General features: G+C 43.9%; 1 protein-coding gene across 4 annotated transcripts in view; it reads right to left on the bottom strand.

Moving 5' to 3' along the window:
• ptprk (protein tyrosine phosphatase receptor type K) overlaps positions 1-20,164 on the bottom strand; it is a 133,996-nt gene that overhangs the window by 65,776 nt on the left and 48,056 nt on the right. For all 4 annotated transcript variants that reach the window (XM_080453630.1, XM_080453632.1, XM_080453631.1 and 1 more), the window contains exons 2-4: positions 16,808-16,930; positions 5,515-5,675; positions 3,742-3,852 (exon numbers count right to left, since the gene is read on the bottom strand). In XM_080453630.1, coding sequence (XP_080309756.1) covers positions 3,742-3,852; positions 5,515-5,675; positions 16,808-16,930 — 395 coding nt within the window. The remainder of the gene's footprint in view (positions 1-3,741; positions 3,853-5,514; positions 5,676-16,807; positions 16,931-20,164) is intronic.

Consider the following 20,164-nt stretch of genomic DNA (forward strand, 5'->3'; position numbering starts at 1 on the left):
TTGAATAACATTGGTATCCTGACCTGAAAATTCATTTTCTGTTTTTTTTTACACTCTAGAGTCTATAGCAATGAGTACTATTAGAATATAGAGCTATCTAACATGTATTTTAACAACAAAAATATAACTTGCACTACCTTTAACCCTGTAGATTGGCGAAAATAGCCAATCGCGATGTAATCTCTCAAGAACAGATTCCTGCACTGCGTTGGAATCTGTCGGGGAGGTTCGTCATAACAAGTGCGCATGGGCGTGCCTTCAGATCAGGAAGCGGGCCGCGCTTTACCCAATCAAATGTAGTGGGCGGGATTCACGTGTCCGTCGGTCGTTCCCCCCTCGAAACAAACCGAAACTAATTTAACAATAGCGTCCGCGGAGCAGACAAAACCACGGAAAGATATTCACATTTTAACTTACTCTTTCATCATAGAAACAAGTGGGCTTATAACCAAAACGATCCATGTTCTCTGGGAGAAGTGGTGTTAGTGTTCCGTGTAGAAATATTGTTAGTGGGAATGAAAACATAGTCGCACCAACCGGAAGTGATGCGCTGAAGGCTACAGAAACACCGGTTTCCTTTGCGCTCTAGCGTTACGTTTTCTTCCGCCCAGAGCCAACAGACATAGAACAAACAGCAGAGGGCGCTGTTTTTCATTTTCAGTTGGCGATGGGTTCCCAGATTGATCGCGATGTGACACGCTGTGAGCTTGTAGATTGGCTATTTCCCCTATTTGTCAAATGACAAATGATATAGGGCTTAAGTGGAGGTTCACGCTACCTCTCCCAGATGCCCTCCCCACTGAGCGGGCACCCTGACCAATCAGTGGGAGTCAAGGGCACACCCCCCCTACCTGCTTCCCACCCGCGAACGCCAACTGTGCCAACTGTGTGGAGTGGAGTGCCTGGCCAAGCTGGAGACACCGTTGCCAGAAAGCAAACCTGCCTGGGCCTCTGCGCCAGCGGTTGGTTAAGTATACCTATATGCTATACCATTAAATACAGGACCATATGCATTCACATGGATCACGACTTACTGGACATTTTTGTACAGCTACCAGGTGAGGAAATCACAGATTGGAGGCTGTAACCTTTGCTTTCATGAAATATCCGATACCAATAGGGTTTTATGGAAGATGCTTCTGAACATGTTGGTAGTTTGACCTCATAAAATGCTCTAATCTTAAAATAATAACCGAAAATAGCCTATCTACAGGGCTTATTTTCGCTGCGCAACATGGTTCCATAGTAGAAATGCTGACTTTAATCCATGTATTCAGTGGGCCGATGGCTCTGCAGTCAAACGTTCTTGAGTGGACTGCCGAGGTTGAAGGATGGATGCAGTCCAGCTGTTACTGTGCGTTGGGAGTGATCTGGAAAATGCTGATCACTGATGAGTTGTAAAAAAATACATTAAAAAAAGGGCAAACAGACCAACAGACCGTGAGCTGATAAATTGAGCCCGTGGTGACATTAATGAGTGACCAAATAGGTATTGAGATTGAAAATGAGTGATTCACTGGGTTGCGGTCAGGCTGAGGTCAAGGCACTTACCGAACACATAAAGGACCTTGACAAGTTTATAGTCAAAGGAAAAAGTGTCACTTTTATGAGGTTTTCCCCCTGATGGCGGCAGTAGCAGTATGGGTGCATCAGTTAATCTAGCTAATCGATGTAATTGATTAAAAAAGTATATATATAGTTTTAAGAAACCCCTAAAATGAAAGATTTTCACGCATTTTCAAATATACAAAATAGCAGATCTACAAGCTTACAATTTGTCGCATCGGCGACACATAAGCATTGAGCTTATAGATACGCTATTTTCAGTATTTTTGCATGTCACCGTTGTATGACAAGATTCAGCCTACTTGATTTAGTGGATTATAAAACATGTTTACCTATATGAATAAAAAAAATACAAAATAATTTAAACAAATGTGCCTCTCAATTGTTCGATTAATCAAGAGAGAAAATAATGGCTAGTTGCGACACGTTGTGAACTTGTAGATTGGCAATTTTCACTCCTTTTGTGCGACACTCTTGTATGACAAAAAAAAGCAAAGGTAAGGTTTGTGCCCGACAGCAACAGTATTGTGCATGAGCCTTTTATACGTGGTGTACCCATGTGTACACAGACTACACACAGTCTCTTCTCATCACGACGCCACCTGAAGTGCCAACACGGAAAACACAGTCGGGACATGAAATAATAGCTTCATTACTTTACTTCATATCTAAATAACCCGTCCCCGCAGCTTGAGACACTAACAGCAGCGCCAGCCAATCAGGACGATTATATCCAATTAAAAACGTGTTGACACACGAGTTTAATTCTGGCTAGATCTCCTCCTTGGTCCCCCAAGGGGCATTGAGCTTAAAGGATGCTTTCAGTCTTCCTGCGCTGTGCTAAATATACATCTCTGGGCTGTGTGTGTGTGTGTGTGTGTGTGTGTGTGTGTGTGTGTGTGTGTGTGTGTGTGTGTGTGTGTGTGTGTGTGTGTGTGTGTGTGTGTGTGCGCGCGCAGCGTGCGTTTGCGTGAGGGAGTGAGTGAATGTGCCACTACATTCAGTTGATAACCTCACCCACAACGCACGCATCTGTCAACACAGACAACCCCTCCCGCACTGTACACACACACACACACACACACACACACACACACACACACACATCATGTTAATGAGCGGTGTACTGTCAAAACTAGAAAGACCAGATGACTGACTGTGATCCCGCAGTGACACTCCAACAGATGAACGACAACACACACACACACACACACACACACCAGACAGAGGCAGGGCAGCGAAATATAGACAGGAGAGAGAGAGAGGGAGATAGAGGGAGAGAGAGAGAGAGAGAGGGAGAGAGAGACAGAGAGAAAGATTGTTTTTGCTCAGAGCTATACTTCATTCTTCCTTGTACTTACTATGAAATATTAACACATAATTTCCCTGAATTTTACAAATTATGTTCAACTTTATAACCCCCTCCTTCCCCGTGTGTGTGTGTGTGTGTGTGTGTGTGTGTGTGTGTGTGTGTGTGTGTGTGTGTGTGTGTGTGTGTGTGTGTGTGTGTGTGCGGTGTGCGTGACACATATAATGTGTACGTGGCCTCTTACACATGTTGAAACTGTTAGTCAAAGATCTAGACTGCTGCAGCTGTTTGCCACTTGATTGCCTGGGACTGAGTTATTGCCTAATTATGTTGCAATACTGTTACCATTCATTCTCTTAAAGTTGTTTGTCAACATTTGCTTTAGCAACAGGGTGTGAAGAATTCCGTTCAAGTGAGGCTCATTTGGGTTTGACAGAGCCAGGCTAGACAGGAGGGGAGGAGGAATCTTGGGACTCAAGATTGAAATCAGTTTTCTTTTGCAATTTTCGTGGAAGAACAAAAACAGGGAGAACAATGTATGACATAATGCAACAGCAATGAGCATAACAGGAACCAGAATCATGATAGGCAAATATGAGAACATTAGCATGAATTAACCTGCACACTCTTATACAAACACACACACACACACACACACAACCTCCCCAGTGTAGCCTATTCGGCACCTCCTGAGCATCAGTCAACATAAATACATCAGCATGCCTCACAGCATGTGTGTGTTGTGCTTGTGTGTTGTAAGTGCCATGCAACTGCAAAAGACATACACATCATGCATCGTACATCATAAAAGCAGCAGGATCCAAATGATCTTACACAATCTATTATTATTATTATTTGAGTGTTACCTGGTACTCATTAGGCCAGAATGTAGAGACAGCGAGTTCAGCACGGAGCCAGTCTTTGCCAGTGTAGGATGTGACGTTCCATATGGGATTAGCTATGGGCCCCTTGTTTACCTAGAAAGGAGACAATAAGGCAATGATTATGCAGTCACACTCACCACACACTAAATATCACTGCGTGCCAAAGAACATCTGGTCCGTTGCATTTTCTGCATGCACTCAAAAAGCGCCTGTGTTCCCTTATACGGAAAAAGTGAATCGGGAATGCGGTGAAACTGGAAGTGACAGACAAGTTCAAATGCGTTTCCAAACACGTGAAATCCTGCAGGGCAGGAAAAACAGGGACAGAGAGGGAGAAAAATCAGTGCTGGTTGCAGATGAAAAGCAGATCAGCTCGTGAAGTAAACAGCCACAGTGTTTGATCATGGCGTCATCATCAAACACAGCGAGCTGCGTGTTATCTGATGTAAGTGAACGCTCTGCAAGACGTCCAGGCTTACATCAAGATCCTCCAATGACAGGGACACTCACATACAGCTGCTGTAGCTGTAAAACACGAACGCCTGACTTATACTTAGTTGTATGCGGGTGTCGCGCACCAACAATAGACAATCTACAAGCTCACAATGTGCCACAGCGTGACTAAGTATAATTCAAGCTTAACCTCTACGGTGAGACACTCACATCAGAATAATTTACTGTAAGTGATATTCGGTTTTATTGATAAACAGTTTTTGTTGTTTTGTTTTGTCTTTGTCTTTTGTCTTCACAATTTAGTCATGACACTTCATGTATGTAACAGTCCCTGTCACTGTCAACCCCTACTGTTGATCTGGGGAGGGTGTGTAGACAACCACGTGTCTCCTCATGCCGCCAGTTGCTGCTTTTCACCTGACAGTGAGGAGTTTCACCAGGAGGGCATAACGCATGCGGAGGAACATGCTATCCCTCCCAGTTCCACTCCCTGAGGAACAGGCACCCCAAACAACCAGTAGGTGTCGCTAGTGCAGTCTCCCACCCACAAACATGGCCATTTGTGTTTGTTGGGAGTGCCCACCAAGCCGGAGGCACCGTGGAGGAACTGTACCCCAACATCCACGGTGGTGGGCACGAACTTTACCACTGCGCCACCTGTACACCCCAATACTCTTTATTCTAATCTATCCTATATCCTATCCATCAGTACTGACAACAGGGGCATCATTTGGGGTCCCAGGGGATTGAAATTGCCAGCCCGTACTGTTTAACCTCAGATTCAGTTATTTTATGAATATTTTCTCTAACTCTGAATATCTTTTTAAAGAATTAATCTGATTTGGCCCGAACCGCTGGCCTAGAGGTTCGGGCACTTAGGCTCCAATGTAGCCTGACAACGCATCGCGGTTTGAGTCCCGTTCCCGACGATCTTTGCTGCATGTCTCTCCCCATCTCTCTCTGCCTGTTTCCTGTCTATCACCACTATACGCTATAAATAAAGGCAGAAAAGCCCCCCCCCCCCCCCCAAAAAAAAAGAGTGCATCTCAATCTGTTCTAGACGTGTTTTCTTGTCTGCAACTATACATGCATTCGCTATTTTGGTCATGTACGTGAAGATTTTCCAAGAATAGCAATCATAGCAGATCTACACAATGCAGATCTCAAGCAGATCTCACAATGCGCCGCCATGCGTTGCGAGCTTGTAGATCGGATATTTTTGAAATTGGGCTTTTTGGCCAAAATATAGTTTTTTTTCTTTCTGAAATGTCACCTCTGACTGGCAGTAAATGTTCTTCATACCTTGACTAGAACATTGAGCGTTCCAGGACTGGATCCATCAGGGCTGGTGAGGAGATAGTTGAAGTCGATGCAGTGCGTGTCGTTCTCCTTCATGACAGGCAGCTGAAACCTGGCCTTCTCACCAACATCATACTGGGACACGTCCACATACATATAGGAACCTGCAGGTAGACAGAGAGAATGGATAACAGATTAGGACAAAACATTTATCCACTTGAACCCCTGGGGGGATGATTGTAGACAGGCTATTTTCGCCGGCATAGAGATTTGGTGTAGATCGAAAAGAGCACACCAAGTACGGTGCATCTCAAGTCCATTTTGCTAAGTATAGAGCGTGCCAACGCGTCGTCACCACGGGGGGGGGGGGGGGGGGGGGGGGGCGTGGCATAGTAGCGCAGACATGTCTGTTTTGGGCAATGTTAAGTCAACCTGGTTTATACCCCTCAAAGATACTTGTTAGGATAAGGATAGGATAATCCTTTTTTTAACAGGTCGTTCAGTTAAGTCCTTGCGGTCTTGTTTACAATGAGAACCTGTGAGCAATTAGGGGTTAGAGTCTTGCTCAGGGACAGATATCATTTCATCGACACATATGCTGACCTGGCCTGGATTCAAACCTGGGGCAACCAGGGCCTCTGGCTCCCTAGGCGGGCTCACTAACCACTCAGCTATGGCCGCCCCCTTCAGGATTTTTGGCACGCTCTATAGAAGCGGTTAAGTAGTTAGCAAATGCACTAAACTAGAAAGACTTGGAATGCATTGAGCAGATGAGGGTTCACTCCATTTTATGCAAATATAGACACTTCAAAAAGGGACACATGGATACACTGGCGGGATTGAAGCTGCGTCCTTGTATGACGAGTTCAATCTCTCAGGATGGTCCGCAGGATTTGAGCCATGTATGTCTGAGGCAGGAAGGATCCGGGTTACATTTGATCATCTCTGTGCATTTACAGAGCATGTTATTTTAATGTTCCGGTTTAGATAAACAGAGCCAACGTAGTTTACTTTAAGTTCTATATTTATCAATATCACAAAGAAAACAAAAATGTCAAGGTTTTAAAGAAGAAATATCATGATATTTTAATATAAAGGCTACCGTATGTATATATATATACATACATTAAAACAATTGTTAATATTAATGTCATATTATCCCTTGCAATATCCTCACGGCCCCGGCCCACAGTTTGAGAACCACGGTTCTAGTCCAACAACCGCAGAGAAGCGTTTCATGTGGAACATTGTGACTGTGGGGGGCCCCAGCAGGATTCACAATAAACCACTTTCCATTCTGCCTGTTGTGGGGAGTCACAGCTTTGACTTCCTGGTTGCTGCTGGTCAGTTTGAGATGAGAACGACCATCTGTAAGCCATCTGATAATGGAGCCCCCCCCCCATATCTCTTCTCTCTTTTCTTAGGTTCCTCCCTGGGTTTGTCCTCTCTCTGACATCTGTCTGTTCCAAGCGGTGCGTTTCTCGTCACGGTGAAAAAATGCTGAGCCGTGTTTCACTTCATCACTCTATCAGTGGTTTTCCTCCCTGTAACCCCCCCCCCCTCCTCCATTCTTTTGTGCTTAGTCTACAAGAGCTCCCTCCCTTCCACGTATATACACACACACACACACACATCTCATGTTTCTCCTTTGTTGTCTATGATTGGGAGACTGTTAAATTGTTAGCCAGTCTATGGAGAGAAGAGAAGAGAAGAGAAGAGAAGAGAAGAGAAGAGAAGAGAAGAGAAGAGAAGAGAAGAGGTCCAGATTATTTGGCTCGGTTTAAGTCTTCTCTAAAGTCTTTCATTTGCTTCTCTCCTCCTCTACTTTTAATCACTCAGTTTGTCCTGGCCTCCGTCCTTCATCATTTTATTTCTACATTCCACTCTCTCACACCAATTTAACCACATTAACACTAAAATCCCTGTTCTGGGGCCGAACATTCAGCGAAAATAGCAGTTCTACAACCTCACAATGCATCGCTACGCAAAGCGTTGTGAGCTTGTAGAGTAGATTGGCTGTTTTTGGTGACGAGATTTGGGTCGAGGGAAATTCTAGTGTACTTAGTATAGAGCCCTGGGGAACACTGGTCAGCGTATATAGGGTTTGGTTTAATGAAGGTGATGAAATATCTTTCGTTACGTTACCTTACCGACACTTCATGATTTCAGCTAAATAGCGGCCATCCTCAATGTTTGTTTAACCCATTCAATCCGGGAACGCATCAGTGTCATTTTTAGATTTCTTTGGCTATTCAAAAATAGCAGATCTACAAGCTCATAGCCACGCTATGAGCTTGTAGATCTGAAAAATCATGAAATGTGTGCAAATCTTTTAATATATATTTTTAAAGCAAACATTTGTAACTCAAATCTTTGCTTCTGGGGGGTCCTTTGGAAACAAAACATTTTGAGATCCGCGGCCAAATAAATATTTAAAAAAAATCTAAATCCTAACAGCATGTTGCTATATCAGTGGTGTCAAGGACCCACAAAAAAACAGTATTTGGCCGGGGACCCCCATCTCTAAATATGTTGTTCCAGGGACCCCCCAGAAGCAAAGATTGACCTTACAAATGTCCGCTTACATTTATATATTCAAAAGATTTGAACAAAATTAATGTCCATGATTTTTTTTAAATAGCAGATACAACCTGCCATTTTTGAATAGCCAAAGTAGTAAAAATAATGGTTAAAGTGGTTAAAATCTAAAATGACAGATGCTTTCCCGGTCTTAATGGGTTAATAATCCTGGACCACTAAGAGGGATCAACACAGCTTTGAAACGCCCGGTGGTGTGTGGTTCAGATGAAGTCAGACCATGGCTACACTGCGTAGTTCCCAGGTGTGTGAACATGAGGAACTGTGTGGTGGTGAAGCAGGACTTGGGGGGAAGAAAAAAAAAACATGCTTGCTCAGCAAAAGATTTCCTCAGTAAATAAGGGGGGGGGGCACACCTGCCTCTGGAGAAAGACCACAGCAGGACGGCGCAGAGGGGGAGCTGGGGGGGGGGGGGGCTCCTGTCTTAAGACTAGCTGATGTCAGCCCCCGATGTCTTCTCAGTAATGGCAAATTGGGAGCCAACTGATTATGGAGTTTTATGCCTCTGCACCGATGATAATTGTGTAGGAAATTAATAGATATGAACAGATTTACTATGTATCTGTCAATATAAAAAAAGGGGGGGGGAAGGTGATGAGGCTGAAATCATGACATTTCTTGCGAGAAAATTTGATCTCCACATTCTGCCTATTCCGTGTCCGTTATTGACACCACTACAATTTGAAACTGTTAATGATAAACCATAAATGCTGCCCTAGTCAAGAACACCACACAAGCGTAACGAAAAACCCATTTATCTAAAGGCTGGGGTATTGTATGGGAGATGTTCTATTCGTGCCATCGATGCAGTACCATCAGTGAAGTTCAACCAGCACCGACACATGTTTGAAAAGGCCAACGTAAGATTGAGTTCACATTGGCAACCGAACTGAGTGGAACCAACGTCATCTCTCACGGGGGTGACACCCGACAGGATGTCAGCTCCAACAACCGCCTCTGGGGAAACCGTGATCCAACTGGTAGAGCATCTGGGGAGAGGTGGGGAGGGGGCCAAACCGCCGATGACAGGACAGTCCTTCAGTCCGTCCAGATGTTTTGGTAATCAGCTCGGATCTCCAACAGATGTTTGTGAAATGAAAAAGGATGAAATCTGATATTCTCCTTCTTCTGTCCTTTTACTCTCAAGGAGTAACTACTGCAGAAACCTCTAGCACAGACCACTAGCAAACGAGAGGAGAGGAGAGATCTCTAAAATCCCTCCGTTGTTTCACCACTTCAAATCCTCTGAAATCACTCACCTCTTCTTCCTCCTACTCTATCAAATGATTTCCTCTCTACTCTATCAAATTATTTATTTTCCTCTCCTCTGTTCTTCTCTTCCATCCTGCCCGTACGGGAGTAGATCCCTTAGCGGAGAGGGGGGGAAAAGTGCAGTACATGTTCTTATACTGTACATACTGCTGGTTAATTCTATTAGTATTTAATTATCTCAGCAGGATATACTCCATTGGGAATACCTCCGTATATTAGAATCTGGGACGGTGCTGAGTGGCACAGACCCTGATGTCAGTCAACCACACACACACACACACACACACACACACAGCTCCCATCAGCAAACCGAGCTGTTGTGGTCATTTTTGCCATCCCGCCTAGTAAGCGTTTGTTTTAATTTAATTGGATGTCTGGTGAGAGTAAAAGTCGCCCATACAGCGTTCCCTTGTCTTGTTCTGTGGGTTAATTCTATTTGCATATTATAATGGCATTGGGGATATGATAGGGGACTATACAATGGCTCGTAAGACAATGGTGAGTTATCGTGCATTGTTCCGTTAATCCACTGTGAAAAACCCCGTTCTCAGCAGAATGGAACACTAGCACAGCAGGCTTCAATTGGAACATGCAGCGCGTGCAGACTCACGCACACGCACACACACACACACACACACACACACACACACACACACACGCTTTTCAAAACCAAATAGTGTAACCCACTTATTGGATTGGCCTCTTTATTTCTGTTTCTCTGTCTCTAACTCTCTCCCTCTCTCTCTCTCCCTCTAACTCTCTCCCTCTCTCAGCCAATGGCAGCATTAGATTAATCCCACATCCTGGTTCTGAATGGGAGCCTGTTTATCGCTGATTCTCAAATGGACCAGTTCCAAAATGGACTGGAATCAAGCTGGAACCAGTCTAGAGAAGCACTCTCTACACACCAACATCGTTCTAACATCAGTCGATTTTTTGTTTGCCTTTAAAAAAGACCAAGTAAAAAAACTAAAATGCTAAGGAATAATATAATCATATATAATAATGTCTCTTTAGTGCATTAAAAAAAAAAGGTTTCACAAACCTGTTTTCAGATTATGTTTTGTGCTCCCAAAACAGAGACGACTATTTGAGACAATGCACAATTGCACATCAGTTATTTCACCAATAATAACTGTCTTCTTTGATGACATCTCCATTCCCCACAGCCCAGTATAATATACAAAACTACTATGTTCAGTACTAAAAATACTAAATTAATACATGATGGTTCAATAGAGCTTTTCTTTTGGCACTGACATAAGATGGCTGACATGAGAAACGTCTTTAAGATGGCTGCCAAGACGTTGTACGCTAAAAATACTCCCATCAGTCTAGAGACCTAGATATGTCACAACACGACACGACACAAAAAACCTTTATCGAAAACATAACGCTGCCTGCTGCAAAATGTTACCGCTAATTAGAGTGATTAGTTAGCTAAATATTAGCAGTCTCGTCCCCGTGTTACCCACGCTGACGTGACTCAAATTGTGCTGGGAGGAATCCGTGTTACAGTATATTAACGTTAAGAGTAGGATTATGCTGCTAAAACAGCTTCCATATCAGCCCTGCTGAGACCCAGATATGTCACAGAACAAACACCTCATTTATTTCAATAGAAATGCAAACAACATAAAACAAGATGTCTGGTGCACTACTATATATCTAGCAGCACTGACATTATTGTAGGGAAATTTGTACTAAAAAAATACAAATTAGCTGATCAACAAGCTCACTACACATCGTGAAGTGATGTGTTGAGCTTGTAGATCAGCTAGTTTTGCTATTTGTCAGTCATAAGCCGACTATGTGTAGGGCTTAAAGGACCACTTCACCCATTTTCTATCTAATTATCTTCAGATAATTGGTTCTCACTAATGTTCATTATAATTCATTTTGTCTACTCGGTCTGTGTCTCTCAGGGTAGTGCTGTGGACAGGCCTACCGGTGACACCATCGATGGGGAATCCAAGCTAATAGAAACTGCAGGCTTTCTATTCCTGGAAAGTCAGCAAGCTATAATAGAAGCCATTGTTCTCGCATTAATTAAAAAAAAGGAGGGAAAAAAGAAAGAAAGAAATCTTGTTTGAAATGACCAAACCTGCCTACCGATGATGTCACTGGTAGGCGGGTTTCTGAACCGTCCACAGCCCTAGTAGACAGAAATGGTGCCATATTATAATGAGCATTAATGAGGACTAATTATATGAAGGTTGAAAATGGGTGAAGTGGTCCTTTAAGTGGTTAAGACACAGAGGCCAAGAAAGCAGCCACCTACATGGCTGAGATCAGATTTCTGCCAATTAAAAACATATTAATAATAATAATGTTTTTCACATTATGTGCTGTGTGCTACAAAATTGATTGTCATGTTGATTTGTGTCTCAGTGTCACAAATTATTCTTCATTTAAACCATAAAAACCGGGAACGCATCTGTGTAACCACTTTAACCATTATTTTATACTTTGGCTATTCAAAAATAGCAGATATACAAGCTCAAATGAGCTTGTAGATCTGCTATTTTTTTAAAATCGTTGTGCAAATCTTTAGTTTGAATATATATATATTTTTTGAAGCAAACATTTTTAACTCAAATCTTTGCTTCTGGGGGGTCCCTGGAACAACATATTTTGAGATGGGATTCCGCGGCCGGACCCTTGACATGAAAAAGTTTGAGAACCACTGATAATAGCAACCTACGTAAAAAAAAAGAAAAAGAAACTGTTAGGATTTAGAAGACATTTGTAGAATAACCAGAAGCTAAGATTTGAGTTAAAAATGTTTGCTTTAAAAAAAAAGTGCTCTTCATTCTCAGTCATGCCATTAGTTCTGCTGCTCCACCAGTTCTAGCACTGTTGTATGTCTGTCTGCTGTATGCCCTAGCTCCTCCCCTTTCACTGATCTACAGGTATGCCAACTGATTCACAAACAATCCCACTTGAGATAAGGACTATAGTGGCTGGCCATAGTTTCGTTCCAACACACAAGGGGGGGTCCCCGGGGGAGGGGAAATTGCTTTTAATAGCATTACCCACATACCCAGCTGATGGTTGCTAAGATGGCCCAGATGAGTGCAAGGGGTTAGCGTTAGGGCTGTCTTGCTCAGGGACACTTCAACACAAACTGTAGACGGGGCCAGGGTCAAATCATCGACCTTCCAATTCCTAAACAGCCTCACTACCAAAAATAATAATCTGTAGAGTTTAATGTGGCTTCAAATTTGCTACAGGATAGATTGTACCTATGTAATTACCATCTATCAACTGCTATGTACCCACGGCCACATGTACATTTGGATATTTGCTAATTGTCTAATTGCTTAGCTGTTCTCACATGTTCTAGTACTATTGAATGAGTTTGGTCTGTCTGTCAGTATTCATTTCGCCTGGTGGCAGTCGCCTTGTTTTAATAATAAAGGCTTTTTCCTCCATTATACCTTGAGAGCCCGGATCGTCTTGTTTTTCAATCATCATAGAGTGTTGTTTTGTGGGATTTGTGGAGAATATTTTGTTGAGCAAAACACGTCAATATCATCTGTTTGCTGCAGAGATTATTTTCTTACTTTATGCGACGAGATAATTCCTGAGATAAATCTGCAGTGGGAACCCATGGTTCCGGCTTGGCCTAAAAATACGTCATCCCTGGTAGCACTCTATTTTGCTATAGCCCCGCTGAGCCTCAGCGACTCGGCCCGCCAAAGTAACATCCAGCCCCCTGGCATAGCGGGTAGTGCCAACACCAGCCCCCAAGAGAGATTAGATTGGAGAGAGACTCTTATCTTCCTTCATAAACACTGCCAGCCCAGACCTGCACTCTCGATATCCTTCAGCCTTCAGGCGAGGAGGAGGAGGAGGAGGACTGGCAGCCGGGACGACAGCGTGGGCGATGAGGTACAAAAATATAATTGTATAAATAATCGTTGGCCACTATTTGCCATGTACGTCACCTCTAAGTGTAACCCACAACCTCCCAAATAGAATCCTTTCACACATTGCAACATTAATAATTGTGATGCTGATAAGGACTTAAAGTATACTACGTTAGTCGTTAGTTCCATTGAACCAAGCCGGAACCCAATCGTAGGGGCCTGATCCAGAAAAAGTGGACAACCACTATCCTACACCAAATCTCTTAGCGAACAATAGCTGATCCACAAGCTCAGACGCATTGTGAGCTTGTAGATCGATGCTATTTTTGCAGAGTGCTCGTGCATTTTCAACGAATGACATGCCCAGAATAAACGCTAAGGTTTATGTGATGGAGCCCTTTAATCGTATGATAAATAACAAGCTACAATAACATATTACGCCAGGCCCGGGCTTAATGTGGTTAATTAAGCTCTGAGAGTGTAAAAAATGACTCAAATGACCCTGTAATGGTCAACGCAGAGGAATTCACTGTAGGTTTTAAAACAAGCCCTGTCCGAACTTTAGTTGACCGATACGTGCAATCACACAATCCAGTAGTCAGCAGTAGGTATGTGGTTTAGATAGAAGCCTCCCTCTCACAAACCATCCAACCCCTCCATGCCTGTCCCTGAAGGGCAGGGCAGGGCACTGAATACCTCCAAGCATCCATTCCACAACCCTCCGGGAACCAACCCCCCCCCCCCCCCCCATGCTGTGATGACATTATTAACACAAAGCAGGCAGGAGCCTCGTCTCCCCCCGGGCAAGGCATTTAACCCCCCCCCGCCCCCCCAGACACCAAGTCCTCTAAATACCTTGTCCGTGGCCCTGGCATCTGCTGCTCTGGTAAATGCCAGACACATCTGATTGTTTACGCCATCGACGCCCATCGAAACTGCCCAGTCCACCGGCCCTATACTGCCTTTGCTCCACCGGCATTAATAGCCCTAAATGCCAGATCCTGCCCCATGTGCCCTTGGGCAAAGCATTTAACCCCCCCAACACACACACTCCAATACAGAGGCAGACTAAAGCTCATCAGAAAGCATTATGGGAGGCTACATTGGGAGCTGTGTGTGTGTGTGTGTGTGTGTGTGTGTGTGTGTGTGTGTGTGTGTGTGTGTGTGTGTGTGTGTGTGTGTGTGTGTGTGTGTGTGTGTGTGTGTGTGTGTGTGTGTGTGTGTGTGTGTGTGTGTGTGTGTGTGTGTGTGTGTGGGGCCTGGTGTTGAACTGAACCTTTCTCTAAATGTCAGCCGGGCTGGGCTGTCACCATGATAAGCATGGGAGATAAATAATGCTGATATATTGTCATGGTAACAAAGTGATACCATTTTAATCCTCCATGAGAGAAGGGGAGAGCGGAGGAGACGACAGGAGAGGAGAGGAGATAACGGGAAAGAAGAAGAGAGAGGGAGAGAGAGAGACAGAGAGAGAGAGAGCTATGATATTCAGATGGGACTGAGATTATGGGATTATGTTGAAGAATGCCAACCACAAGTTTTTCAGTGAGTGAATTCTGAAGAAAACAAGTTAATATCTTGACCCATACAACGGTTAGAACTTTTTAACCACTTAAACCTAAAGACCGGAGTCCGCCAGGCATCTATATTAGGGCCCCTACTTCCCCCCCCCCATCCACACTAAATATCCTTGCCGAAAATAGCCGATGAGCAAGCTCACAATGCATCTGCTATTTTCACTTAATGTTCACCTGAGAATAGGGACACTTAGGGTCAAAGTGCTTAAAATTCTAAATGCTGTACAGCCATTTACTGGCAAACAAAACATGGGCCAAAGTTCTGACGTTATGGTTCTTGCGCAGCGATGCTGGATTGGAGTTAAACAACTTAAAAGCTATTATACTTAACTGACCGGGGTCCCCCATGGGCCTATCCTTGGTCCCCTCCTTTTTTTCCTTTTCTCTACACAAAAGCGCTATTTTCGCAAAATGTTCGCCCCCAGAATAAGGACACTAGTAGTGATGAGCGGGTCGACCCGTAACCCGCGGGACCCGCGGGTCAACCCGCGGCGCGGGTGGGTCGAGTCAGGATTTCAGAGGCAATTATGCGGGCTGCGGGTGAGCGGGTCAGCCCTCTCACACGCAAAAAAATAAATATATATATATTTTGAACAATATGCTTGTTTATTTAGCCCATGACAATGTTGTGCTGCTGTAGACATTTAAAGCGACTTTTGGTACTTAAAAGAGCGCTATATAATATATATATATATTCCCACCGCGGGTCGCGGGGCGGGTTGAGCCATAGATTTATATATGGGTTCGCGGGGCGGGTTGAGGCGGTCGGGTTCCGTCGCGGGTTGAGGCGGGGCGGGTCATGAAAAAACCCGACCCGCACATCACTAGACACTAGGGTTCAAGTGCTTTAGACATTTAATTCCCACGATTCTTAACATTTGTGACTTGAATATTATGAAGGTGGTTTACAGGGATAGTTCACCCCATGGAGACTTGAATTCATTGATATTTTTTGTTTTTTTGTCTCCATGGGGTGACTAATCGATAGAAAAAAATATTTTTTGGGGGTTGAACTATCCCTTTAACCACTTAAAGTAGCAGGAAAAGTAGCAGGCAAAAGTAGCACAAATAGCTCACAACGTGTCATGTTGCGATGCGTTGTGAGCTTGTACATCTGCTATTTTGGGGTAAAAAATTTAACATTTTTGAAAATATTGGCCTATAATGACATGCCCAAAATAGGTTGGCCAGTGGTTAACGTTCCCACTGTCACAGTCGTGACACTGAAGTGGGCGAGAGTCTCTCCGTGGCAAAGCCGGCTCATGTTGTAACATTTGGTTCCACCATGTAAAGGAGGCAACCTTGCCTGTTCACTGCCGTTGATTAACGACCTCATATCCCGTTAATTAGACTCTCAGCCTTGAGGCAGAAAGATTTAATTTCCCCTTCATCATCACCCTGCAGAAAAAACAACTGATTAACCCATTGCATCCGGGAAAGCTAGATTTGAGCTATAAGCATTATTTCATACTTTGGCTATTCAAAAATAGCAGATCTACAAGACTTTTTGAAAAATCTTCAACATTTGTGCAAATCTATGAGTATTGTGTGAGTATTTTATTTTTTAAAGCAAACATTTTGAACAAAAATCTTTGCTTCTGGGGGTCCCTGGAACAAATTATTTTACAAATGTTTGCTTTAAAAAATATATATTCAAAGATGAGCACAAACAAAATAGCAGATCTACAAGCTCGGTGCCGTGCTATGAGCTTGTATATCTGCTATTTTTGGATAGCCAAAGAAATCTTAAAATGACACGTTCCCGGTCTTAATGGGTTAAGGAGGAGAGGAGAGGAGAGGAGAGGAGAGGAGAGGAAAATGAAGAAAGGAGGTGTGCTGGGGAGACGGAGGGATGAATGAATGAAGGATTAGACTGATAAATAGATGGATGGATGACTAAGCATTTTGGAACACTTGGGCGACTGGAGCGATGATGGATGAATGGGTGATGGATGTATAGATGAATAAAAGTCTCACCTTGTGGCAAGTGTGGGGAGATGTATGGCACCTCCTGGGTGCTGATGTGCGTCCAGTCAAAGTCATCATAGGGGTCCTGCTGGTAATCACACGGGGCGAAGCCCTCGTCAAACGTGCAACTTCCTACAACAGAAAAAAAGAAGAACGGAGCATGAATTAGGCATTAGGAACGTTGCGGAGAGAAAAATCACAGCGTTGTTAATATTAATCTCTTAAGTAACAGTTTAAAGTCACGCTCTGACATTAGCATATGTGGTGCAGGTGGATGTTACATTTTTAATTTGCCAAACATTATCTTAGAGCCCTCTGTCAAAGATAATGGGCAGTATTTTCATCACACATCGCATCCAGATGTAATGATGTCTGTATTGAACAAATCTAGAATCTAGCTATCTAATGGATTTGGAATGGATTCTTTTATTGACTGACTGACATCACCTCCTCAAACGACTCCTTTGTTTGTGATTATTTTGTGTATCTGTGTGTATCTCTGTCTGTGTGTGTGTGTGTGTGTGTGTGTGTGTGTGTGTGTGTGTGTGTGTGTGTGTGTGTGTGTGTGTGTGTGTGTGTGTGTGTGTGTGTGTGTGTGTGTGTGTGTGCTCATTAGCAAACCACCTGCAGGCTAATCTCAAGACAGACATCACTCCAGGTCAATACCAGTCACCTCTGACTAAACCATCGTTCCCTTCAGCCAATCATCTGAGCCCATCATCACGGCCCGGGGCCAATCACTTGTGAGCTAGCAGCAGGAAACGGCCCTAATATAGAGAGACATCACATGTCGCTAATGGCTAGCTGAACGAACCAACGTGCAATGATATGGGCCTTGGCCAGTGTTGCCAGATTTTGCAAGAGAAACAAGCAACCGGGTCTATGAAAGCAAGCCCAAAATAAGCGACTAGGCCGGGGGCAGGTCAGTCAAACTTTACCGTCTGATGTTGCTTTAGAGCAGTGGTTCTCAAACATTTTCATATCAAGGACCCCCAAATTAACATATATTTGGCCCCACACGGAAAAACGCAACCACCAATATTTACAAGCGACTTTACAGAAAAGCCCAAAGTCGCTTATAATAAGCAGACTTGGCAACACTGGCCTTGGCTTAGCAATATACATGGCTGACAGGAACAGCCTGCTGTCTACGGCTAGCTAGCTGATTCATCTACCTAGCAGCAGCGTGTGGCTCATGGTGGATGCTATAGCTGGGAGTGATATAGCTGGTGGACTCCACAGTCATATGAATCAAGATGCTTGTTGGTCAAACAGCTATCCTCTCAAGACCATGTTTTACTCTGTACTGACAGCACACAACGACCAGCGGGTGCGTCTATATATAATATATTTACTGTGATGTAGTCTAGTATGAAGTGTTGGCCATAGCTTACTGTCAATTTACCAAAAATGGTACATTTAGAAATGTACCAACTACCTGGAAGTAGACAACACTGTAAAATAAACCTTTTACTAATATACTGCAGTAATCAATGCTTGGATTATTAATTATTGTGAAAGGTTCATAGACAGACCAGATAGGCATGCCCTCTATAATCAAACTCGGGCTAGCTACCTATGGCACAGCAATACCTTGTGCATACCACAAATGCCCAGGCGACAGTCTATACACAGGACAAACAATATTAAAAGTCAATGTCATCCTATTGACAATTCAGAGTCCAATGTTGCTTCCCTTCCTTGCAACCCGTTACCGTCTATTTCCAGTATTTAAAGACAAAATGTGGAAGTATAGCCTATACTGTGCAGGGAAGTTTAGAGTAGTGGTTGTCAAACTTTTTTTGGCTCAGAGCACCCCAGTAAATAATGTTTTCATCCACAGCACCCCTGAACGACATTACGTTACTTTATGGCACCGTACATTTATATTACCGGACCTAAATATGTAATTCTTTCCCCCTAAGACACAGTATGTCACGAGCAAAAGTTGAGAGACTCTCAGTTTGCAGTAGGACAGATTGAAAATAACTTTCTACAGAACTTGATCTTTAACCACTTGAACCCGAGGATCCCTAATCTTGTGGTAACATTCACCAAAAATGCTCACAACGCGTCACTTTGTGAGGCGTTGTGAGTTTGTAGATCTTTTTTTGGTGAAGAGACTTGGTGTAGATGAAAAAAGAACGCACTGAGCATCTCAGGTCCGTTTGACTAAGTATAGAGGGTTACGGTTAAAGAGGTTAAACTGAAGTGATATTGATCAATTCCAAATATTATCAAAGTATTCTGGGGCACCCCTGGACCCACTTTGAGAAACCGTGGTTTAGAGAATTTGTGACAATTATTGCAGCACAGCCCTGTTGACAAGCAGCTGCATGAAGCTCCTATAGTGTGGTGTTTTAGCGAGCCACAGATCTGTTAGTTGTATCCTCAACCCAGCTGTTGTGCAGCCTTCCTCTGAATTTGAGGAGAGGAGCAGTGTTGCCAGATTTTGTGAGAGAAATAGGAAAACAAGCCCAAAAGAAGCGACTAGGCCACATGAGCACTTTAAACATACTGTATACTTCGTATACTACTACTGTATACCCCAAAAAACACAACCCACAACAACAACTCCCCAATATTTACAAGCAACTTTACAGAAAAAGAAGCCCAAAGTCGCTTATAATAAGCGGACATGGCAACACTGGAGAGGAGAGGAGATGAGAGGAGAGGCGCGATGGGCCAGTGCGGAGCCTTCTTGTGATCTGCGCTCAGGCAGGAGAGAGGGACACAAATCGGTGACAGTCCCCGCCGGAGGAGAAGCAAGTCGACATCAAACCGGGGCTAGCGTGCGCGCCTGCGGGCGGGGGGTGCTAGTCTGTGACTCCCACAGCCGTCGGGGAGCACCGTGGATCACATTCCTCCTGGCTCCCCTTTCTTTTCATCCGAGCCTTTCTTCATTCACTCTCTTTTCAATTCAATTAAGTCTTTTGTCACGGTGAGCTCCCTCCAGTCACGGTGAGGGCATGTGGAGGGCAACCGGCACCCTAAGAGGATGCCAACGCTTCCCCCTCTGATCTGTTGTGGTCTGAACCCAATTGTGGATGAATAGAATAGAATGGAGTTCTACTGATGTTTAATGCAACAAGCCCTAATGTCATTTTCATTGTGTGTGTGTGTGTGTGTGTGTGTGTGTGTGTGTGTGTGTGTGTGTGTGTGTGTGTGTGTGTGTGTGTGTGTGTGTGTGTGTGTGTGTGTGTGTGTGTGTGTGTGTGTGTGTGTGTGTGTGTGTGCCAGTATTTTAACAGGTGATGTAAGCAAATAGAAATGTGCCATGAGGAAAATGGCTTTCATGAGGACCGCCACACGAGACCCAGAGTTACCTCTGCTGAAGCGGATAGGTTTACTAGAGTTACCGGCTTC

This window comes from Gymnoscopelus braueri, assembly GCF_963280865.1.
Source record: "Gymnoscopelus braueri genome assembly, chromosome: 16".
Lineage (NCBI taxonomy): Eukaryota > Metazoa > Chordata > Actinopteri > Myctophiformes > Myctophidae > Gymnoscopelus > Gymnoscopelus braueri.